The sequence below is a fragment of the Odontesthes bonariensis genome, chromosome 5 (genome assembly GCF_027942865.1).
Source record: "Odontesthes bonariensis isolate fOdoBon6 chromosome 5, fOdoBon6.hap1, whole genome shotgun sequence".
NCBI lineage: Eukaryota > Metazoa > Chordata > Actinopteri > Atheriniformes > Atherinopsidae > Odontesthes > Odontesthes bonariensis.
Window position 1 is genome coordinate 22,289,089 of NC_134510.1, and position 25,475 is coordinate 22,314,563.

At 39.6% G+C, this 25,475-nt stretch overlaps 1 protein-coding gene across 1 annotated transcript; it reads right to left on the minus strand.

Annotated features, from left to right (window-relative positions):
- Positions 1–8,582: 8,582 nt before the first annotated feature.
- On the minus strand, positions 8,583–22,737 carry pde11al (phosphodiesterase 11a, like). The gene is made up of 20 exons (XM_075466650.1): positions 21,715–22,737; positions 20,852–21,010; positions 19,570–19,659; positions 18,822–18,962; positions 18,586–18,650; positions 18,251–18,371; positions 18,036–18,111; positions 17,883–17,950; positions 17,702–17,794; positions 16,944–16,994; positions 16,657–16,803; positions 16,459–16,566; positions 14,296–14,405; positions 14,123–14,213; positions 12,264–12,364; positions 12,000–12,077; positions 11,848–11,911; positions 10,417–10,491; positions 10,152–10,235; positions 8,583–10,033 (listed from the first exon to the last, which is right to left on the minus strand). Exons 1-20 carry the CDS (start codon positions 22,618–22,620, stop codon positions 9,722–9,724), a joined length of 2,940 nt encoding a protein of 979 aa, XP_075322765.1. The 5' UTR covers positions 22,621–22,737; the 3' UTR covers positions 8,583–9,721.
- Positions 22,738–25,475: the final 2,738 nt, after the last annotated feature.

Sequence of the window (25,475 nt, forward strand, 5' to 3'; positions counted from 1 at the left end):
AGCTCAGGACTGTGCAGGACTTAACTCTTTCAGGCTGGCTTTGCTTCACTTTTACACTTCTCCTCCATCTTATCTTGTGGTTGTTTCCATCTGTTCGGGTTGAGGTTAGAAGTTAGAAGTTGACTGGCAGGGGTCCTGCTCTGCGAGAGTTAGTGGCTCAGTGGAAGGGGCTTGTTTCTATCAGAGGTGAAACAGCCGCCCGTCCATCACCCTGACAGAGCTGACAGCCATTCAACCAAACCAGAGGAGTTCCTGCCTACAATCAAAAGGCTTTTCATTGAAAGAATCCAGCTCTGGTCTGTCATCAGGGAGGGGCCTTACCAGCTGTCAACAGGACATGGGGGGATATTCTTGGTACCTCCTCCACTGTTCTCTCAGTATTTCTGGTCAAATCCATGGTATTGGTCAAGAGCAAATGCTCCGCCTCTTCTCCCCTGAGAGCCAGTTTGGTGTCTGATATATTAACAGTGTTGGCTTTGCTGTTTGGCCGTGTTGCAGTGCCTTGCAAAGCTTTTTAAACTTTAGAGAATTTAATTAATCCTCGCAGGTATTTTCAGTGACAACACAAGAAAAGCCAGTGTTCTCATTCACCACTTGAGGGAGGCAAAACTGAGCCAAAGCTGATATGGCAGCACTGCTGAAAAGAGATTAAGAAAATATTGAATTTACATACACTTACACACTACTTATGCCAATAATAATGCAATATGCAAGTGATTATATTTGCCCACAAAGACAGGTTCAGATGACTTTGCTCACTGAAGTTTGAAAAATTCGATAATGTTTTGGCCTGAAAGTAGAAAAAATTTCATGAAAATGTGAAACGGAAAAAAAAAATCATCAGATATTCAGAAGTGAGAAGCTCATCATAAATTGACATTTTTGGTCAGCAGTTGATATTTCCGTGCTTGACAATGTGCTGTTGTTGGCCGATTGATGAGTGAACTATTGGCCGTGGCTAGAGTTGGTCATCCAATAACTGGAAGGTTGGTAGTTCAATTCCCACTCTTAACACTCAAAAAGATTGGTGAAACTGACAGCTGGAGAAGTGTCAGTCCACTTCCTTGTCACAGCTGAGGTGCCCTTGAGCAAGGTGCTGTAACCCCATGCTCCCTGGGTGCTGTGAATATCTGCCCTGTGCTCCAGTGTATGACATCTGTCTGAGTGTGTGACCATGAGCATGAGTGTGTCATCAGGTGCCAACCTGGATGGGTTAAAAGCAGAGGACAAATTTTGTGTGTATGCATGACCAATAAATCTGATCTTAATTTCTATTCATTTTAGCCTTTATGATGATCCTGAACTAAATCTACATGCTCAAACAAACAAACAAACAAAAGACAATATGATTTTCCACTCTCTTCACACTTTGAGGCGAAATATATGTCGGGATTTTGGCACACGAACAAAAGAAAAACTTTAGTTTCCAGTGTTCAGTGCTTCTGTATTTACTAAGAATGATTCATTATTTCCCCAGCTCACAAATTCTGTACGGTTCTGCACGAACAAAAAAGTACTGTAACATTTTCTTTCTTCATTTAAAGAAGTTTCATACTCGAGTGCTCTCTGATGCTTCACTGAATCTACAACATAACCAGTGAGCTGTCAGCATGAATCAATTATTCATCTCCATGACGTAACGCTATGGATGCTTTGATTGTGACAGACAGCCAGACAAGGCTGTACGAAAGAGAAAACACTCGTCAATCTCCACTGAGTCTGTGGTTGCATCATGTCATTGCTTGAAATAATACCTGTTTCACCCCTATACTCAATGACTGTAAGACATTATACATAATACAGAGAGCGCCTTGACAGTTATGTGAATCAACACAAGCCTTTTCCACACAAGCGAACATCTGTAGGTCTGTTCTCATTGGATCTTCAATGAGCTGGTCAGTTGAGAGCAGAGAGCAGGGGGGAAATATATCTTCTTCCGTGTCAGATTTCTTTCAAGCATGTTTCATTTTTTATAACCCTCATCTAGGCAGTCGCTGTTGAGTGAATATGTGGCTGGCTCAGATGTTAAACAGCACAGAACACATCAGTGTCTCTGTTAGGATTATCAGCCATGAGCATCTGTTCTGGGCGACTTATCTGATGACCCAAAGTCAGAGAGAAAATTAAATGATGAGGAGCCGTAAAGGTTCAAAGGCATGGTTTTAAGTGGATGCCTCTCAGCACTTAGAGATGAAGAAAAACTCTATCAATGTCTGCAGTAAAACAGTTAAAACTCACCACATTTCCTTGTGAAAATGTGTCCTTTGTGTCTTTTGTGCATTTTCTGTTAAGTCTTGGCTCTGCAAAACACCATCTGGTGTCCAGTGATGGTATGGTGGGTTATTCCCTCATCGCTCAAGCTATGATTAAAACTCTCAGCTGATCCTGGTTTCTTTGTGCAACTTCCAAAATCTAATCTCTTAATGTACGTGTTGTTATCCACAGAACAGACAGTTTGAATTATAGTGAATCTTCATCTGGCCCATCATCTGCTCAGTGACCCATATAGTGACCATTAAAGGCAACTGATGGCAATTGCCATGTAAACTAGATTACAAACAGAATTCAGTTACAAATTGTAGGACATCTCTTTAATCAGATAATTCTAATATGTGTAATAGAAACTATTTACAGAAGCAAGAACATTGTTGCAAAGATGATGAACAAAAACTTCTAAACAAACGTCAAGACCTTGTTTTGTCACTGTTTCCAAAGCCAAGAATAATCATTTTGCTAATGTGAAATATTTCTGCATCTAAGTTTACTTGCGTGACTAAAATCCAATTTTTGTATTACATCAGGAATCCAACATACAGTAAAAGAATAAGGAATTAAATTGATAAATGTCGAGGTAATTATTTTACAACTTTTTTGTGTGTAAAAAGTAGATAGAAACAGAAACCTTATTATTAAATAAATAAACTATAAAGATAACATATTAAATCTTGAAAATAGGGTTGTCAGCATAACTGAACAAAAGTGCATGAAAAGAACTGTTAAACTGCATGGACAGTGAAAAAGAAACCAGATGAAGCAAATGAAACAAAAGATCAAATAGTACAAAAATAGTCAAAGTGGCAATTCATCATCCACAATACATAATGTTATGAAAAGACTGAGAATTTGGTGAAGTCTGTATGCAGGGGACAAAACCAAAGAAACAATTTTATCAGACTGTGATCCTCAAGCCCTCAGGCAGCACTGCTTTAACAAACACAATTCTGTGATGGAGATCAAAAACACATCCAAGAACTGTTGACAGAAAGCGCAGTTTGTTCGTTCATCCACAACAACAAATAAATCAAAAAAAGACAAAAATGAGACACAGAAACAAGCTCACTGACAATGGTGGGGCAAAAGGAACAACCCACCCTGTGGTCTGAGGAATAAAAACGTTAAATCTGGAAATATTGGACATTCCATCTGGCTCATTAAAAGCACACAGTTCAAAAGCCAGTATCCCATATTGCTATGGCAATATATCATGGTATGGGTAAGATGCCCACCTGTGAAAGAACCCTTGATACTGAAAAAAAAACATACAGATTTTGGTGCAATATATGCTGCCACTGAGAAAACATCTTTTTAAGCATAGCCCTCTTTGTGTCAGCAAGACAATTCCAAACCACATTCTGCAAGTGTTACAACAGCATGTCTCCACTGTGAGGTCAACTGCCATGAATTTGCTAACAATGAATCTTAACAGAGATTTAAACAAGGAAAAGTTATTTGGATTCTTTTACGGTCATTCAAGAGTCAGATATTTTCTTACTGTGCTGAAGTTTCCTGTTGGCTGCATTTACACCTTAATGTGTTTAAACTTTGCTGAAACCGTTCAATATGTCACCATCGAAGCCATCAGACCGATACTGCTAGTGCTGTCTGTTCTACAGCTCATGAAAAAAAAAAGTTCCTGTGTAGTATTATAAAAAATAAATGCACTCTACGAAATAAATTATCATGAGACGAACAAAGCTATTTCTAGCACATTAGAATTACTATTGGGAGTGTGTATTAATATTTATAGTCTACTTCACACTATTACATTTGCAGTGCAATCTAGTTTCTAAAAATGGATATAGGACATTTCCTCCAGATTTACAAAGCAGGAATAAAAAGTGATTACTGTGATTATGTTTACTTGCGCAGTACTTAAAATCCTCGGTGTAACTCATTCTCACCGGGTTTTTGCAAGTTGTTTGGGTTTCTATTTTCAGCCTTTGTCGAAAAAGAAATGACTCAGGGTGCAAGCTAGGTGTATAAATAGGACATTAAACATTAGGCACTTCTCTTCAGGGTGTTTGTTTTTCCCCGCACATGATCTGCATTTTTTTGTGATCGTGTACCAGTTGTACAGTATGTCAGAGTGAGTAGAAATAAAAGACTCAGTTCCTGTATGTGAGGGAGATAAAACAGAAAAAAAACAAGAGAGAAGAGAAAAGGGGAGAGAGATCAAAGACCGTGGCAAAGCCAGGCCCAGTATCAGAAATGAGGTTGGAAGGCTCTCCCTCCTCTCCCCATCCGGTTCTCCCCTGATCATCGACCCTGAGGAGAATAAACTCAATCCATGTTAAATTATAGATTAAGGCCCAGCTCTGGCTATGGCTCGGCAGCTGGCGGCTGCATGCTCATCGAGCTGCACGGAGTTTTATACATTTCTGCTGCTACTGTTGCCTCACCTCACCGCCTTATTAAAATCAACATCAAACATTCTCCACAGATGAATAACGGATTTCAAAAGAGACTGTATGAATATGTAAAAATTGTCTCTACACTGAACTCTCAGTGAGGCCGACGCTGTTTTGTTGCTCCGTCAGTGTGTTTAACTGTGGCATGACTTTTCAGGTCACAGGTATTTTTCAAAGTAATTGTCTATTTTTTTACTTGATTCAATTATTTGAAAAGTATTTTTAATTAGAATTTTTTTTAAATGTATTTAGGAATGAAGGGGATTTTAAAACTGATGCATTATTTAGCTCTCCTTTCTTGTAGTTAGTAAGTCCAAGAGGTTGGTGCAATCAGAGAGAAGCAGAGTCTCAGAAATGTAAATAGTATCTAATTACACATATATACAGCCATTACATTATGACCACTGAGTGGCATATCAACACTGCTTATCTTGTTACAATCCAATGCTCTGCATGGAACACCTGCATCCTGGCATTCACATGGATGTTACCTTGACTCTTGACACCTATGTGAATATTTTTGCAGACCATCTGCACCCACCTCACATTGCAACAGCACTCTCCTAAAGGTGCCATCTCACCCAGCTGGACAGATATAGGCCCCACAAAAATACATAAGAGTCTGAACTTTTCACCTGGCCTCCAAAGTCCTTAAATACCAGTCTGATGGCATCTGTGGGAAGCAAGCTCAATCCATAAAGACCCTTTCCCACAACAGGACAAATATGTAAATGAAGATTCTCCAGTGAGATAGCTCACTGGGATGAGCGGGCAGCCCATGTACGGAGGCTCTTTGCCCCTTGGCCAGCTGGCAGCTGGGTTTGATACTGGCCTGTGGCCCTTTGCTGCATGTTACTCTCTCTGCCCTGTTTCCTGTCGTGCTACTTTTGAGTAAAAGCCACTAGAGCCAACAAAAGATTCTCGGTCATCCAGGTCATGGTAATCATAAGAGCTGGACTATCCAAGAAGAAGCCCAGTTGCCCTTATTCAAGCTCTTAACAGGACACATAAATATATTTCTAATGTTTAAGAGGCAAATGCTCCATGACACCCTCAGCTGTTTGTCCACACCCTGACTGGTCAGTGCATTTGGAGCCATTAGTGACATTACATTTGAAGGCACAATACCACCTCTTTAACCAATCCTGCAGTGGGTACAGTTTTAAGGACCACCAACCCACACACAATTGATATATTTTTTTCCCCTTATGTATGTGAATAAATGTCACAAATTTGTATGTAAATTGTACTTTGACCCTAGCCTGGCTGACGCGTCCACAATCTCGATGAGATGGTGGTCTGGGAACTAGGTGTGCATTTTCTCGTATTTGAGGCGTGGTTTACGAATGCCTAGAGCCGTTTATTGGGCGCTACGAATGTCTATCAAATGACGTCAGGTTCTTCCCATGCTGCTTTGCGCGCGATTCATAGCCAATTGTATCACTTATACCAGATGACGACAGAAATTCGACGAGGAAGAAGAAAAAAATGGAAAATAAAAGTAAACTTGCGCTCTAAGCTACTCAAATTGACAACAAAGTAGGCCTATATGCTATATTCTACATGAATTTTTATGTTGTAGAGTTGTGAATTTATTTTAATAATGGAGAAATTGAGCAGCCTTGCTTTGTTGTCTACAGTAGTAGATCAACCCTCATCTTACTTTGAAGCTCCCAGCTCCCAGAAGTGACGTCGACGAAGCTTTAGCAGCAGAAAAGCTATCAGGCTTGTGTTGATGATAACAATAAACTCCTGGACTATGTACAAACTTCCAAATGCATCGTTTGGTGAGTACAGACCATATTTGTGCTACTGTAGAAGTTTGGTGTCATGACATGTGATTTTAGTGTGGTAATTTTGGAGATACTGCCAGGGTCCGTTAGCGCTTGTAGCCTACTAAGCTATTCGGGATAACTCGGTAACTCAGCTGATGTTCAGCCAATATCGGAAAAACTTCGGGTGGGCTACTTGGCTGGATGTCACGGTTCAAATGACCCTAGGGTGAATCTACTCCGAAACACTTTCTAAGGCTGCATTGAACGGTAACGTTGTGTCCGCTGTCATGTTGGATTAACGCTCTACAAGCTTCGGTGTAGCGCATAGACGTCGTCATCGTCTTGCTGCCCCCCCCCCCCCCCCCCGTTCTGTGATTGGTTCCCAAACTCTAGCAAAAATAAGGGCGGTGGTTTCCAGGCTGACTTTGCAGTGAGAATGAAATCGAGCGCAAAGCAGCATGGGAATTCCCAGGCTACTTTGACCCTTTTTTCTATCACAATAAAAATGAATAAGTTTCATACTGAACACTGGTCACTATCTTTTTTTTTAAATAAAACAACAAACCATCACTTTCCACGGAAGAGCATGTTTTTCACAAAGCTGTTTAAAACAGATTTAAAACCCTTTTAACTAAAGAAAAACACCGTTTTGTCTGCTGTTTGAATGTCCAAGGGGACCATTGTAAAAATATGGAGTCTGGTGCATGAAAAATAAATTCATGTATAATTTTGATAAAGTCTGAGATTGAAAATAGAAATTTTTCATCTCTTCTCTACAACAATAGTGCAATGACAGTGTAATGAGCAGCAACCCGGAGCAGCAACACAGAGCAGCATTTCCACTGCAGGACCTGCATCCAAAGCAAATCCCTTCGGGCTGTTAAAGGCATCGAGATATGCAAATTCAAACATGCAGTTTTAAAACAATAGTTTTTACATATTTCAAATACACAACACTGAAAAACCCTCTGAAGGCACAGTCAAGTTTCCCTTCCTACCCAGAGTGAGACAAACTCATGGACATATTCATGCACTTTGAAGACACAGACACAGAACACAAAATGAGTCATCACTCACAACCTGAGGGTTACCCAGCAATAACAATGACTGTTACAGCACATGTAAGAACATTCACAATCTGAGTGAAGCAGAAATAAATATGCATTATGAGCTTGTTTGCACATTACAGCAGTAATTGTTGTTAAACCCTCAGCTATACAAACATTCAAGTACATCAAATTAGGCGTTCAAAATGAGCACTGATCCCTGCTCTGAGACACTTGGGGCCTGTCAGATATAATTGACAGATCTCAGACCAGCATAAACGAACTGAAACAAAACAGAACTTGTTTTAACCAAACCAAACTGCTTAGATGTGACATCAGAAACCACAAGTTTAATATTTCGGTTGCGTTTCAGCTGTGGAGTGAGTTATAAAAACTCTTAAATTGCGCAGCTTACATTGCAGTGGCAGGCATGTCCTGCTGCACTGCAGCTGAGGTCTCAGTCAGTGTATCACAGCAGAGGAAGGGAGTTATTCTGGCTATGATACACTGTTGCAGCAATGCTTTTGTTAATCCCAGCTATCTATGGTGACAGTTTGGATAGGTGAAAGGTGGAAAAAGAAGGTAGTTTTGGGAATGATCCTCAATCACCAAAATCAATGCACCAAGCATCCACTGGTCGAAGTAACGGCTCGAATTCTCTCTGTCTGAGTAGGTGCGCATCCCTCAAACCTCTGTCACGGTTGAGCTGGCCTTTCACATAAGTAATCTATCACAGTTCAAGACTGTTTACTCTTCCCTTCACCACACTGTGATGCCACATTTCGATTTTATTCTTCACAAAATGTATGAAATCCAAATTAATCTTATTACTCCTCTGCAGTTAAGGTCCTTGCAAGTTCTGAAAGTTCTGATATCCAGGGAAGATGCATTTCCATGATGAAAGCAGAAACGTTAGCCTTCAGATGCACAGCTAGATAATGTGGCTGGTTATTTCCGGGTTGGCTTTTGTTTGCTTTAAATAAGCACTTGCTGCATAATGCAGCCCTTATTTCAGACCAGCCCTAAAAATCTTGAACAAAAAAATCAATAAAAAAACAGTTTAATGGTCTCTTAACATTTTTATTCAACTGTTATCTCATACATACAGACGTAGTCATTCAGAGCTACCACTCCAGGCCAAAGTTCAGGCATTTTCCAACCCATTTCCAGCCAGACGGAGCTGTGTTACAGTCAATGAATCATCTTCGAAGTGAATGGCCCATTTATGGGGCAGCTGGAAATTCTAACTGACTATATCCAAATACTATGTTTCCATGCAAAACTTTGAATTTGCTTTACTGGAATTTGCTTGAATTTTCAATTTGATTTACTTTCTTGGGCTTTAGAGAAAAGAAGCTCAATTAAATCTGACTTTGAATTGAACTTACAAAAACAAACACATGTGTTTGTTTCACTTCGGTGAGTAAAAAAAAAATGACTGAATCCTGCAAGTCTAAACAAATACATTGTAGTAAACAATGATCACACTCCTAAAGTAATGTCAAAATCACGTGTATTACCTGTGTCATCTTTGGAGGGATGAAAAGGTAACAGCACACACACACTCTCACATACTCACATACAAACAGGCTGGAAGGTTTGGGTTCAATGATCTTCACAAAATCTACGCCTTAACACACTTATTTTTCATCAAAACATAGCAAGGTATATTACTGATATGATTTACATGCAATTCAAAGAACAAGTTGACTGTCAATCAAACACTGAAAATTTTGCCGTGCAGCCAAAGATTTGTAACTGTGGTAAGACAGCCAGTAACATTCAGGAACAAGATCATGCTCCATTCATGTTGACAATTTATGTGAAATGTCACAGTGATTCCTTTATGTTTTGTAAAGGCATTCCAATGGGCTTTTTGACTTTGAGACAGTCCCGTTAAAAACATTACATGAGAAAGTGGACCTCTTTGGCCTTCTCATCTCAGAGATTAAATACTTTTAGCTATACAGATACAAATGGGGAGAGACTGTCCTTTAAATAGAGTTTGACCAATGGGATTTTATCCCGCTCCTGAGTTAAACACAGTGATGCTTGGGAGAGGCAATAGGCTCAGCAGACGAAATCTGCATTTCATTTACTCAGTTAGAGGAGGGTAATGCATGTGTTAGAAAATCACCGGTCATTTCAGGAGTCCCATGTTAACCATTCAGTGGATCAACCTGCTAAACACCTCCCTGCTTAAGATTCTGCTCTACTTCTTTCCCGTTTTGTTCTCAGCGGTCACTGCTTTATCATTACAGGACTCCTTGTTGGCTCTGCACCTTAGATCCTTGCAACACTCAGACTTTGACCCAAACCTTGAATTTGTAACTGGCTTCCCTCTCTCTGTGCACTCCAATCGTTCAGAGGTTTCTGCATCGTTACTGGACTCAGTATTCTGACCTGGTTCGGTACTCTGACTGGACACCGAGGCTCTGCGCTCACCGAGTTCCTGCCACTTCTCTCGATTGGCGTCTATCCCATCCACCATTGGCTGTAGCTTTCTGTTGAGTTTCAGCAGTGCCTGGGAGAGACACAGCAGGTGGATGGCTTCTAAATGTCCAAATGATGATTTTATCACTGTTTTTGTTTTTTTTTTCAAAATGAAACCTGAATGGGTAGTTTTAGTCATCAAGAGTTACCTGATAAAGGGGTTTACAGATTCCATCAATCCATTCCAGCTGTAAAGCAGGTAGTTCATCTTTGCGATTACGGTCAAAGATGGCCTACAGAGATATGATAACCTTTGGTCACCCAATCACCTGAACTTTCGTCATGATAATATGACACAAGCCTGGTTACACTGAGGAAACTATTTTCCCTTGCAGCATGCTGTTAATTCGGCATAAGAGGGAACATCCCAGTGATAATAAAACTTTATCAAACACTTTAATATTTTTTACTTACTGCTGGGGTTAACTTAAGCTCAGACCTCTCCCTGTCACCTTGTTCAAAGAATTCACTCGTCACCAGCTCTGCAACCTGCAGACATCAGTGGAAAGCCATTACTTTATTATTTCACTCATATATGATGCAACAAAGGGTTTTGATATTAAAACTGCCTGGAGGGTGCCTTCACAGTATAGATTTACTTTAAGGCATACAGCAAGCAAAATTCTGCTATTATTGTGGTATTATTCTAGCTATTATGCTGACTCACAACTCTGCTTTGTTTAGTTTCAGAAAAAAATCTGCAAAGAACAACAACATTAGATAAAACCAATATTAAAACCTAAAACACAACAACAGAGAGAACAAAACAACAGCATTTTTCAACATAAATTACATTTCAGAAGACACAACAAAAACAGAAAATTCAGTAACACTTAAAAGAGTTTTGAAGAAATATAATGAACATAAAACAGGACACTACAGAAAACACAATTGTACCAAAACATATTTTTGTGAATTCTTAATCATCTGTTGTTTGTAATCGTATTTTGTTGTATTTTTGTTTTCTGCTGTGCTGTGATTTGTGGAGTCAACAGTTTTTGGGGTTTTTCTACTTGTCAGTCATTATGTTTGTTTTGGAAATGCCATTGTACTCTGATTTTTATTGTTGGGTTTTGTGAAATATTGATGTGTTTTTTCTTTCGTTTTTGTATTTTTGGTTTTCTTTTTGTTTGTTTATTTGTTTCTGGGTTTTTTTTGTCTGATGCATGTACATAGAGGACAAAGCAGGAGGAGCACCTAAGCCTGTTTAAGCTTTGTAAATAAATCAAACACATCTCCATGTCCGATTAAAAGTAAGTAGATTAGTGAGTGGAGTGGATTAGCCAGCTAACTGGACTTTACTGGGAGATTTCCCAGCAAATCAAACTTAGTTGAAGTTTATTTAGAAAGCTTCGGGAGGCTTACATCCTTTTCCCATACAGACAGACTTAGAGGAATAATTATCTTAAAAAAGGTGACTTTCCTTTCTTAATTGGCTCTAAATCAATCATCTATTGGCAGCTGAAATGTGCCAAAGAAAACTTCAACAGGCATTAAAGTAAAATCTTTGATGGAATTTTGATTTGGAAATACTAGAAAGTATCCATCCATTTTCTATACTCGCCTAATCCAATTCAGGGGGGCTGGAGCCCATACCAGCTGCCATCAGTCAAGAGCAGAGGTATACCCTGGATGGGTCACCATCCAGTCCGTCACAGAGCCACACAGAGACAAATACCATGCACACTCACACTCACTCCTAGGGTCAATTTACAATCACCAATTAACCTAACATGTATGTTTTGGGAGGGTGGGAGGAAGCCGAAGTACCTAGAGAGAACAAACGCATGCACAGGATGAAAAGGCAGCTGGAATGTGGCTAGACTTATTAAAAGGGACTCAAACCTGTTTGGATATCTTCCAGGGACGAGTGACGGCACCCAGATCACATGATGTCATCAGCATAGACCTGTTGATGATATTAAAGCTGGTTTCTCCCACCATTTTGCTCATCACAGTTGAACTGATTTTGCATTATTAAGCACAAGTTTAAAAACCTGAGAACTTCTCTTTGTCCTTCATCTGTCCAGCTGAATTCCCCAGACAGAACATACTCGAAGAATTTGGTTCTGCGCCTTTTCAGTTCAGAGAGACAGTCAAACATAAAACAAAACACAACATGTTCAAAAGTACAGGAAAACACAACGAGACTTGGTAAGAAAAAAAGACAAGAAAGTTTTTCTATAATCTGTATAGGAAAAATGTATGTTTTACCAGTCATAAACCAGTTCAAATCCAAATGTACTGAAAAGACCACTCACTCAAAGTGCAAAGTAAGGTCTGTGGAGAGAATGGCCTGTTTCAATAGTTGCATCATGTTGCTATACTCTTTAGAGCTGAGGTTTGCAAAGATATTGTGGCCCTGCAAAAGAAAACACAATAATACACTGAATAAGCACCAACACAAAAGCAGGTAAAGATTGGTAAAAGAAGCTAAAATGTCCCCTTAGTCCAGTGGATTGGTAAAGTCATCGGTCACTGTCAAATGAAGACGCCATTAGCAATTTTAATTGGCGATGTGTATGGACTTTCTCTGTCTTCTTTTAAAAGAAATCAATGCAGAACCCTGCTAATGATCAAACTCATCCACACCTGAAACATAGCACCCCCTCCTGATGAAAGTAGTGGTAACTTGTGTTGGCTCTCAGCAATTTGTGCACAGCATCATCCCATTGCTGAAATTGCACATCAGCTGCCCCAGATGCTCCAGCCTCCACCAGCTGTAAATTCTCTTTCAGTTTGTTGAGATTGCTGAGTTGTCCACATTTTCAACTCTAAACCCACATCATCTTCACCAGTAAGAGCCGCTGAATCTTTACCACATGTTTTTAACCGAATATTTAAAGGTATCTTTAAATGTCTCAAGTGTCTTAAGATGTCTCTTTTATCCTGATTTTCTGATCAATTTCTATTTTTTGCTGATGACAGGATTTTATGCGACCTAGCCTCCAGTCCAGGCTCTAACTCATCATCAGTCTGTCTCTAATTCTTCACACATAAGACTTCTCAATCACAATATAGTTTTAAATGCACATTAGACCAGGTACAGTCTTTTCCTCCTTGATCAGCTGCTCAGACTTTCCTGACTTAAAAATTTTGACTTGATTTCTGTTCAAGGTTCTCATTGAGCACCTGGTCTAAAAATCTAAAATCAAACTATGCTTCTTGTATTGCGTGAAAGAATGTCTGTCTTTATCGAATAATGACACCATTGTGTTGACAACCTTTATATCGACCTAATCCCATGACAGAACATGAAATAGCATAATTGGTCCACATGAAAAAACATGCTCCCTACAACGATCATGGTTAAGTTTTGATTTGTCAACCCATCAATATTCTGTGTCCTCATACGTATCCTAACATGACTATGTCCACTTTTCATACCCTGTTGGTGTTAATTTGGTCACAAGTGTTCATAAGTACAAAGATGGGGATGGTGGAAGCAGCCAATCCACTGACATTCATGCAGAGGAATAACTTAAAAAAAAAATGTTTTTACTGTATTCTCACCCGCAAATGATTAGGAGTTAAGAGTACAAGATTGGGTCTATATGTAACGTGGTTTGGCATTTCTAATGATCTACATGCTTCCATTTGATACATTGCATGGGTCGCAATTTACGTCATGTCCCATGAATGCTGCCTGGCATCAAACAACAGCCCAGGTACATATTGTTTTCTAAAATTTTACAGCCATGGATTGTGCTTCTAGTTTTAGACTAAATTATGTCTTGCATATTTTCTGTTGAGACTGGGCTGTTCATGCCTGTCCTATACAGAGATATTTTGTCTGTTGTGTTCCTGTGAGTGAATCATGTGAATATGTCTCTTGTTTTTTTTAAGTGATTCAATTAGAATGTAGAATACATCACATCAAAATCACTAACTTTTAACACAGGGCAAATGTTAGGCAAGAAAGCTTTGCAAAAATCCCTGAAAGCTACAGCAGACACCCTGCTACACTTAAGATATTCTGTTTTATTTTTCCTTCGTAACTGATTATATTAACATTCAAATGTCTGAAATAGGTATTTGCAAGTGTGTTTCATCCCCTCAAATGAACATTTCAAACTTTTTACTTGAGCATTACAAATATATCAATAAATACTGGCCTGACCTCACTCTGTAGGATCATGACTGCATGGTTGAAGTGATGATGCTCCAGGGTTGCTGAGGTTCCATACAGCAGAGCCAGAGCAGAGCCAGTCCTGCAATAATAACAAAGCAATGACTCTTCCTGGTACCAGCAGGACACCTGTCCATTATTGCCCACGTCTCTCTGTGACTTACTTAGCTTGAAATGCGTTGTTTGTGCCTCGGTGGTCTAAGTCATGGCACAAGCAGCCGACCATCAGTGCAAGTGTCTCAGCATCTGACAGAACATCCTGGAAACTGGCTGTCTGCACAAGGCAAAGCTGATGGTCAACAATCCATAGGATAGGATAGGATAGGATAGGATAGGATAGGATAGGATCTCCCATGCTTTCTGCATGCATAATCAAACAATCCTAATTAAAGCTTGTTTTCAAAAAATGACTGCAACAACATAACTTTCCTTTGGGAAAAATAAAGTGTTTTTTTCATTTCATTCCATTCTCTTCATTGCTTTACCCCAAACAGTACTTTGATGTTTTTAGGGCTGTTTTGTTTGTTGGCTGCTTGTTGATTAGTTTAATTTTAATTCCACCAAGAATTCCACCTCATGGCAAGCTTAAAAACCTGTTGTCTTTATTATAAGCGTCATTTTGAATGCTGTCTGATTTGCTTCTGCTGTCGAGGTAGTTTTTTAGCTCAAAGTGCAAGCAAGCACCCAGGCAAAGAGAAGGCACAGACATGTAACATGTTACACAGGATTGATATGCATCATAGAAAGCTGGTTTGTGCTTTCTTCAGAGAAATACAAGTGCCGTGTTAAAGTCTTGAACCACCCCTTATTATAGGAAAACAGCAAAAAAAGTGCATATATTTATTGTAACGTGAAAATGTAAAACAAAATGCAGTATATAACGCAAAAACAAAGTCTGCACAATTTTAAAAAGTTTGTTAAAAGTCAATATTATCTATGAGCGTCTTTATTCTAAAACACAGCCCGAACCCTCTCAGATCATATTTTCTTGTAACTTCTTTAAGTAGACTTCAGGAATAGCTCTCCAGGCTTCTTGAAGGACATCCCAAAGCTCTTCTTTGGATGTTGGCTGCCTTTTGTTCCGTTCTCTGTCAAGATGATCTCACACTGCTTCAATAATGTTGAGGTCAGGGCTCTGAGGAGGATTCGTCACTCTAAAAGACCTGTTGGCACTGATTTTCAGTCCACTTCTTGTGTCATTTGGCAGACATCAGCCTTTTCTCACTGTTTACTTTCCCTAAGACTGACTTCTTGACAGTCACAGTTCCATGGAGACCATTTCTGATGAGGCTTCAGTGAACAATTGATGGATCAACTGAAGGGTCAGATGCATCTCTCAGATCTTGTGTCAGGTCTTTGCTTTTTTTTTCTTCCTAAAGATGGAACTTTTAGATACCATTCAGCTTTTTTTAAAGTTTTCAGCAAAAAGCTTTTTGTGATTTACCTTGTTGATGCAAAATACTATTTAAAATCGAATGTCAAATTGTGTGGTCTTTATTCTTTGTTTTAGATGCAACTAAACAAATAGGAGCAAATTATGTGTCCTTGCAACAGGTTGCTAGTAGCAAAGTGTCAAAAGGAACACTTTTAAATTGGTTCTTCTCTCGTCTGTTATGTGTGGACACAATGCTGATTCATTCCTTGAATTCCCTTTTTTATGTTTGAATGAGTCATAGGTCCGTGTTAAGTGACTTTAAAAAAAAAAAACAGAACAAAACTAAACGATAAAACAACATATTCTTCTGAAAACGGTCAAGTACAAGCTCTGGACTGAAAATGCCTGAAAAAGCAGCCAAAGTTAAACTTTTTGAAAACACGAGAATGCCTGAAGAACTTTTGCCCAAAGGAAATTTTGGCTCCTTAAAAGCTAAATACAAAGAAGTGAGGGGTGGGTTAAGAGCTTTGCAGAGCAGATTGCGCATAGATAAGAGAGTAAAAAATGTTCTACTTTGTAAAAGACATTATGTAAGTTTAAAAATGTCTTAAACATTTTACACAGGTTTATTTTCCATTATTTCATTTCCATTATCATTGTCCATGTACGTTTCTTAGGATCCACTAATATCTGCATGGCATCCTTTCCTTTTTATACTCAAAATTACACTAACACACTAATATTCTACAGATTTTATAATTGTTTCATAGTTACTTGCATGCCTTTTGTAGAGCAGATCATCCTCTACTCACATAATTATTTTACAGTAACAGAATTTTTGCCTGCCACTATAATAATTTGTTTGCATCTGCTATCGTCGACCATTAATTTTATCAAAAAACAAAAGAAAAAGAATAAAATCTGACTTCACTTGCGCTATCTTGAAACTTACTGTGATCATAACGAACATGCACTGTGACACATTGAAAGCATGCCTCCAGTTATGATACGCCACAGTTCGATAGTTTTTCCTCACAGTCAGAAGCCAGCGGCACAAAACCTGAGGAGATACAAGTACAGGTGGCACACATATGTACACATACGCAAAACGACAAAGACACATCTTATAGGACGTCTTCGAGCTTTTCACCTCATAGTCAATTTTAAACTTTTGGACAACACCAAGTTCCAGAAACATCCTGAGTGATGCTGTGATCATGGCGTCATTGTCCAAAGAGAAGTCATTGAAGTGGAACTCGTCGATGCCCAGCTCAATGCTAAGGGGGATCTTGGCAGCCTTTGGGGGGGAGACGACAGAGCTTTCAATCAATCAGTGCCAAGGAAAGACGGCATGGATGGCAATCAGCATTCAAAGTACCAATTATATGTCACCCTTAACCACTGACAAATTTGATCATATTCAAGTTAGCACATTACCTTGAGTCTGTCAACTTCTACTTTGGAGCAGGTGGCATGATAAGACAACATCTGTAAAAGCAGAAATCATGCAAGATATTGAGATGTAGAGGACTGATTCTGGTGCTGATGCAAAGGCCTTAATGAGCTAAGACTGTCTTTCTAAAAGACATTCATTTCTTACATGATCAGGATCAAATATCATTTTAATACCAGTTTGTTGCATTGCAACCTTGTAACACCGAAAATGTGAAGGAAAAAAAAAATGTATTACAATCTGCCAGGTAATTAAAGAAACAACAAAGATTATGTGACCGAAATAACACGGTGTGTGTTGCCTTTGATGAGAGGTGAGCAGACTGGCATTTGTATTATGAATTATTGAAAGCAGCTGAAATATTTATTTGTAGAGAAGCAGAATCATGTTTTCTGAGGATAATGTGACTGCTCAGGTTAGATACCGGGCAGTGGAGCAGAACACAGTGGGAGTAGCTAATGAATGTGAGGAGCCGCTGTAAAGATTAGCATGAATTACTGACACAACATTCATCTCATACATACGCTTTGAACAGATTTCTATACTTCTTATAAAAAACCTTTTTCATATAGCTGTTGTTGATTATCATTGTTGTCACATCAAACACCAATATCATACTGTTGATATAAAGAGAATGGGAGGATTTGATAATTGGCAAAAGATGAAAATTCATGCTTGAAATTTTATACACACCACAGCAATGATGTGGCAGGTGAAATAGAATTAGGATTAATTTGCTTACATCCAGTGCTACTGACTGTTTGGCCCATGTCTTCTTAACTTGATTGTACATCATAGTATTGTTGATCCCCAGCCCACAGAAGATCACAAAAGCCTGTACACAAAGAAGAAGACTTTAACATTTAGTAAATCATCTGTGACACGAGACACTCAAACTTTTATCAGAACCTCAAGCAGCTGACCTCAAACAGTCTCTGATCTGCATCATTGAACGTCTTCCTGTCAAGGCGATTCAGAATTTGTGCCACACCTGAAGAAAACGCACATAAATCTTTGACGGCTGCATGAAAACTGCCCTCTGGTAAAATAAAATGGGCAATTTCTGGCAGACCTACCAATTATTTGATGAGTTCCATTCCAGATGGGAACACATAAGACTGATCTGATGTGAAAGCCTGAGGCCTGATCTGCCTTTAAATACAGAATCAGACAGTTGGGGTGTTGGGCTGAGATATTCATTTTTTGCAATAATTATTGATGCATCTGGGTAATTTTTAAAAGCTTCAATTAAGTTCTCAAAGTTCTGTTAAACAAACCACTGTGTCCACACCTCAGCATCAAAGCGTGGGTCCTGACACACATCACTGATGTTAACAGGCAGTCCTGTGGAAGCCACCAGCTCAGCAATGCTGTTATTGATCAGCCAGTCAGAGCAGGATAACTTCTCCATGCTGATGTGGCCAATAACACAAAGGGAAAACAATTTTCAGTTAAGACTGGAAATATGAATAGTGGGTGAATTACTATAATATAGCATATTAAGCCCATTTTTCTTGCTTGATTTTCTCAGGAAGTTGTGAACTTGTGCGATGCTCGTCACTTCCATATGTATCAATTTACTGTATGGTTTGTGTTTATGTGCAGCATCCTAGAAGTCTGTCTTACCTAATGTCTCGGTCCATGTTGCACAAGGGAGACATGAGCTCAAACGTCTTGGAAAACTTCACTACCTGTGGAAAAGGAAAAGTCACGCATCACAACAACCCACAACATCTGTATGTAACAACAATGAAGCGTTTTTCACAATAAACCATAAAGTTTAAATAAATCTGGACTGCCTTCATCGCACACAGCTGGTAAATTTTTTAAAAATTCATAAGCAACAACATAAAAGGTCTCACAGGTGAGTCAATGTCCTCCAGAAGAAGCACAGAGCAGCGTTCACACTGCAGCAATGTTAGCGCTCGCTGCATGATCTTCCTGACAATCTTCTCCAGGTCGGTCTGCTCTTCAAAGAGGTCATTAACCACCTCTAACAAAGCCTGTGGCAACAGGAAGGATCACTTTGACATATGCACATCATGCAAACACAAGATTTGTATTATGTGCATAACATCGTGTTAGTATTATCTTGTTAAAGGCTACTTCAGGGGCCGTGGCAATGTGACCTCCCTGAGTTTAAACTTAAACCATTGACCAGAATTAGCTGGTATCTGGACTCCTCTTTCGAGGAAAGGAGCCATCCAATGGGACAACATTCCGCTCCCAAAGGTCCGGCAACTGGCCTCTTCAGTTCCCAGATGTTTAAAGACTGTTGTTAAAATAAGAGGGGATGCTACACAGTGGTAAACATGGACCTGTGCCAACATATTTTAAACACATTACTGCCATAAATCCAAAATGAGCTAATGCTTTGCATGAAATAGCAAAATGTCTCACTTTCAACTTTGATACGTTTTCCATGTTCTATTGTGAACAAAATATTGGTTCATAAGATGTAATGTATACTGTTTCGATTCACATATTACCAAGTTTGCCAACGTTTCGTAAATGTAAACAGTTTGTACTTCTTAGAAAAATTTAAATAATTTTAAACTCTCTTACAAAGACGACGCATCTTTTCAAAAGGAACACTTAAGAACTTCTCACCCTACTCCTTTCATACTCCTTGCGAGACTCCGAAAACAGCTTGGCATTGGAAATCGATATTCCACAGAAGGGCAGGTACATCTGCAGCACCTGATTCAAAGCAAAAAAAGTGGTGAAAGCCGTGTAAAAACCATCCTTAAACAATAGCTATTTATATGCCAAATGAAAGGGTATCAAAGAGAAACAGAGAGTGTGGCGATGCGGATAGAAAGTCATGATTGAGTCAGCCACTTCTCAGCACAAATTTCTCTTGGATAGATTTCCTGTTAATGAAGTATTGATTTAGGGAAAGAGACCAAGAGAGACATCAGAGGACTTAAAATGTCTAGATAAACCGGCAGATGAAGTTTTTTTCTTAGCTTTCACTTTGTTGCCGGAAGTTTCTTTGTTTTTCCTTAACTTTAGCAACTTTTGATTTTGTTTGTCTGAAGTCAGATCCAAAGATATAAAAAAAAGCTTAAATGACTAGAAACGTATTTTTCTGATGTTAAAGTGAGAGAATACACAGTCCACAATATATTCAGATTTACAGAAATGTACTCTGCCACCTTGTGGACAAACCTTGCATTTGCTACTCAGTGCAATGGACTTCTGGAAAAGTATCCAATTTATAAACATGTAAGAATCTGCTCTCTTATCTGCTTTTCTTTATGGATTTCATTTCTTTAAAATCCATTTACGCATAATGAGACACAGGAGCAGTTTTTAGTTGCCTGACTTCTCATCTGAACAAGAATCCAACACTTTTCAAATCTGCAAAATACACAGTATATATTATCAACAAACAGAAAGATTGAAATAGCATTTATAAGCTGTGGAACTGCGAACAAAGCTATAATGCATGCACATTCAAGAGACCCATTTCATTTTGATGGCTCAGGGAGCAACCAATGGTGCATTAAATAAAAACCATGTTTCCTAAGTGTGTGTATATATATGCACAGCCAGACATATTCAATGTGCTCTGCTCGAGTAAAAGCTTGACCTCTTCACTTATTTTTTCTGTTATTTTTCTTCAAAGGGAACACTGTGCTTCTCTCCACAGCCATTAAGAAGCCATTAAGAAGATTCAGAGTGCAAACATCTCAATTGCAATAACTGTTACTGCTTGTGCGTGCGTATGAGTGTGTGTGTGTGTGTTTGGGGGGGTTTGGGGGTTGGTAGTGTGGGGCACACAATGCTCCAATCCAATTTTAACACCCTCTCTAAAATGTCCATAATAGCACAAACTACAACAGTAAGAATGATAATGAGTGTATATTTCAGCACTATAGAGTTTCACCTTCTCATCATCCTCAGAAAAAGGGGTGCCCATCGGATTTTTGTTAATTGCTTGCACAACACCAATGACTTCCCCATCACTGTTACAGATGGCCATGCAGAGGATGGTCTGAGTCTTGTAGCCGGTTAACTTGTCAATTTCATCACTGAAGCGGTGGTCCTGGAATTGTTGTCATATAAACAGATGTTAGACATCATCCATTTAATCCCACATTTAATACAATGAGTCCTGAGCCACGTCTCTTCAACATTTGGGTTTTGCACAGTAAAGTACCACTGATGGAGTTGTTACAGCAGCTTCTTGGCCATTTCAATTCGCAATTCTGCAAGAGCTATATCTTTCACTGTCCCTTATGCAGGGAAACTGTAATACCCTTCCCTGGTACATATCTATACTATTGCGGTAATAGTCCGCAGGGGTATCCATATCATCATGTTGCCTCAGCCACCCCAGCAGCCCAGGGCCATGAGATAATGATGTGGTGCGCAAGACACGATCTGGCCAGTGGGAAGCTCAAATAATTGTATCGCTTGCTTTGCTCCCTTTCTCAGTGGCTTCTAAGGATTGGTCTGATTTATTTTTCTTTCTTCTTTTTTTTAAACATAATTGAAGTGTCCTAAACGCACAAAAGTTTTAGCTATGATGTGAGACAACTGACGACTTAACTTAACTTACTGGTTATTCATTCCTTTCTTTATTTTTTAAGCCCTGCAACACTCAATATGGAAATGTGCCTGTACAACTCCAATCTGAAATATGTTGTTTAAGTTATTATTTAAGTTATCATAATTTCAATTTTAAATTACCCAAACTAAGCGAATTATATTTTGCATAGGCTACGTATGGAAATGTTAACCCTTTACCTCATATGCGTTTGAGATGTTTACAGTCTCTCCATGCTCTGCCACATAGCCAATTATACCTTTCCCCCATGGCACTTGAACTTCATTGGAGTTCAGAGTGCTGGATGATGGTCTGACTGTGGTGCCTGAGTGCACATCGAAGAACTTGGACACCAGTGTCCTCTTGTTAGCAGGTCCCTCAACGAGGAAGAGCGAACACCTGTCTGCATCCACTAGGATGCACACATTGATCAGGATCTTATAACTAAGGTTGGTCAGGTCCAGATCATTGGAGATATCCTTTACCAACTCTAAGAAGAACTCCCTCTCGTTGGTTTCCCTGAGTCTGTATTTGTAGTCGATGGCGCTGGACGCATACTGAGGCACGTTGACTCTGGACTCCAGCAGGGCGCTCAGGATGTGCGCGGTAGTTGGAGGCAGCGAGCTGGCTTTACGCAGAAGCGCACGACGCCTCATGCTTGACTGGGACTCGTGTTCGCTCAAGCTCACATGCTCGTCGTATGTGCGGTGCGCAGTGGTGGCTTTGGAGCGGGCGAAGTTCCGCCGCAGCTCCATGTGAGACGATCTACGCCGGAGCCCGTCGGCGCTGGTCGGCCAGAGCGGGTCCATGGCTGCGCCCCGCTTCTCTTCGGCTGTGGACACTTTCGACGGCTGATGCTCCTTCATCCACCTGCTCACCTGATCACATTTCGCTCTCCGAACGAGATACTCCTCGAATAAATCCGGGTGACAGTCCAAAAACGCTTCTACATCCGAGAAGTCAAATGCAGTCATGGTGAAAGCTGCTGTGAGAGCCAAATAGACGCTCAAATGCAATATAGCAAGAGTTAGAGGCGAGTAGATGACGGGTGAGGCTGCTACAGCCGAGCTTCTCGGGCAAGTGATGTCCTCAAAACATTTATTCATACATTCCCAGTCTGTGTCAGTCCATTGTTAACTCTTCCCTAAATTACTGGGAGCAGAAATGCTCCGACTGATTCACTTTACTTTAAACCGAATTGATGACGACTGTGAGACGAGCTACAGCTGCCAGTCAAACGGAAGGCTGAGCTGTGTCTCTGATGGATTTCTGTGGAATTTTATGCAGAGTTGTGGAAAAACGCGGCGCCTATATTCCTCCCAGAAACTGAAAAAAAAAGATAACAAACAACAACAAAAAAAAAAACCTGCAGGGCAGGCTGATCACTCGCGCTTTTTATTCTGTGCTATCGGGGACACTTGGTGCAGGACTTATATTAAAAAGTGTCGATGTGATGTCTCATTTATTCTACACTTAAAACGGGCAGACAGAAGCAGTTTTTAAATGTGCAGTCATGAGCCTGATTAAAAAGGACAACTTAAGCTCAATGTTCAAGATAGATAGATAGATAGATAGATAGATAGATAGATAGATAGATAGATAGATAGATAGATAGATAGACAGATAGATAGGGTGGGTTGCATGAGTATAAAAGAAACTGTGACCATCTCATCTTGCCTTATGAACAGCTCTGAATAACTCAAGGGCACTTGGATCCCAGCTCACAAAATGTGACTGAATAGATGGAGAAAGAATATAAAAATGCTCAAAGAAAATTCTTTGTCACAATGATGTATTCAGCTGGAGAAACATCCCTGTCACATATGTGATTTGCCTCAAAATATTTCTTTTAAAAGGTTCTGCAGAGACAAAACCCATTTGTGTGTAATACCTTGAAGCCAAACTCGCACTCATGCAAACACCCACACACTCCCTCTTCCACTGTGGTTCTGAAATATGGTTTTCAATCTTTGGAAACATGAAATTTTAAGACATGTTCACTGGAACTATGGGCTTTTACAAAGCAAGTTCATAAGTTCCACTCGCATTCTCAGTTCACATGAACATCATGTCTGTTCATAAACTCCCTCAGGAAGCTTGTAGTCCACCAGTGGAGACAAGGATGGATTGCCAACTGGGTCATTCGTGGCAGCTGGGTCCCCTGACCATAAGAGGACGGATGGTGGAAAAGTCACAAATGAAACAGGCTCTGACAAATTCTCTATACTGCTGCAATCTTTCTTCTGCCGGAAACAAATGGATTTTCTTGTCCAAACTGCATTTAACATTGCACAGAGAAGCAAACTAATTTATCTCAGAGTTTCAGAGGTTATTGGGCTACCTGTAAGAGGTAGCCAACAGATTAAGTTGAATTGCTCTTGGTGTGTTGATTCCTGCAGTTGTTAACCATCAGCTTGAATCTGCACAATAACTAAATATTAGGGAAATCACTGCAGGCTGTGGCGCATTTGCAATGCAGCAGCAGGAAATGTAATCCGAAGAGCAGCGTCTCAGCTGGGGCAGAACAGAGTAATTGGTTAGTGGACTTAGCTTTGGCTGCTTGATAGGACTTGGGCGTTTTGCTGAGATTTTGGACAAGGTCTCTTGAGAATCCCAATTAAAAAGCAAAATGCAGAATATGGCTCTGGTGAACTAACAAACAAGGTAAGCTTTGCTGCTTTGGAAAGCAGTCCATGTCATGTCTGGGGAGAGGGAGCTGCATTGATTATATGTGCTGGTACAGTTTTTAAGTTGCTGTTGATTTAAAGGGCAAGAAGTATATATCAGGTGCGTTCACTCATCTAAAGGCCTCAAAAATGTATCAGTTGATGTTTCAGTCAGATTCTCACTGTCTTTAATGAGGCCTTTAATTTGTGTTTTTGTCTCAGAAAGCCACACAAATCAGATATTTCAATCAAACATTAAGAATCTAAAACAATCTATATTTAGACATTAGAGGCTTTAGGATCAGTTTAAATAAGATTTGAATCCCCAAAACATCTGATTAACCAGCGCTTTCTTCGTTGCTTTTTTTCTCAATAACAATGTTAAAATATGTGACAAAGTTTGAAGGGGATTTAGTATTCGCAATTCTATTTTCAAATTATACAATTGTGGTTTACCAGTGCTTACTATAATCTTAAAAACTGGAGGCAGTTTCAGGGGGAAGATGTATCCATTAATTGAAAATCATTTGCAGATAAGTCCACGTCAGACTGATTTTCTTAGCAAGCACAAAATGTAATCAAAAAGGCTTGAGAACTGATACAAAACGCAGACCTTTGAAATTGAAATATTAGAAACTATCCTGACACTGCCTTTTTCACAATAGGTTAAATCCTTGTATTATGTTAATTCAAGGCACTTCTCACGCTTTGATCTATAATTACACGATTGTCCTTTGCATCAAAGGCGGGTTCTGTAAGTAAGTAATGACAGAGTGGCAGCACAATGGACAGCATCCACTAAACCCAAGAAGATGTCCTACAAAATGAGAAGACACATTGTAATCACGAGAACAGGATAATCGCCTATAGAGACAAACTTCTACCCTGCGACTGATATCTTTGGACATGTTAAGCAGTGTTCACTAAGGCACATAGGCAGTATCTAACTCACCCTTTCTATATTGCATAGGAATGGGGACAATGATATATGACTCCTGTAACCAAACACCAGTCGCACACAGCTTGTATCTGGTGTCAGTATGTGCTGGCCGGAGCCAGCTAGATTTTCATTCCACCATATGCGTATTTGTATGTGGGCAGTAAGCCGTGAATGTCTACTAATATCAGATCCACCCTTGATAACTGGATGATGGACATCATGAGCAGTGATTGCCCACAATATAATATGGCATATCCACATCATCCAACTTCAAAGATTAAAAACAAATGCTCACAGTTGATATTATGCTGCTCTTAGGAAACTTAAGATTGCAGGGGTGTATCAGTTTTTAGCT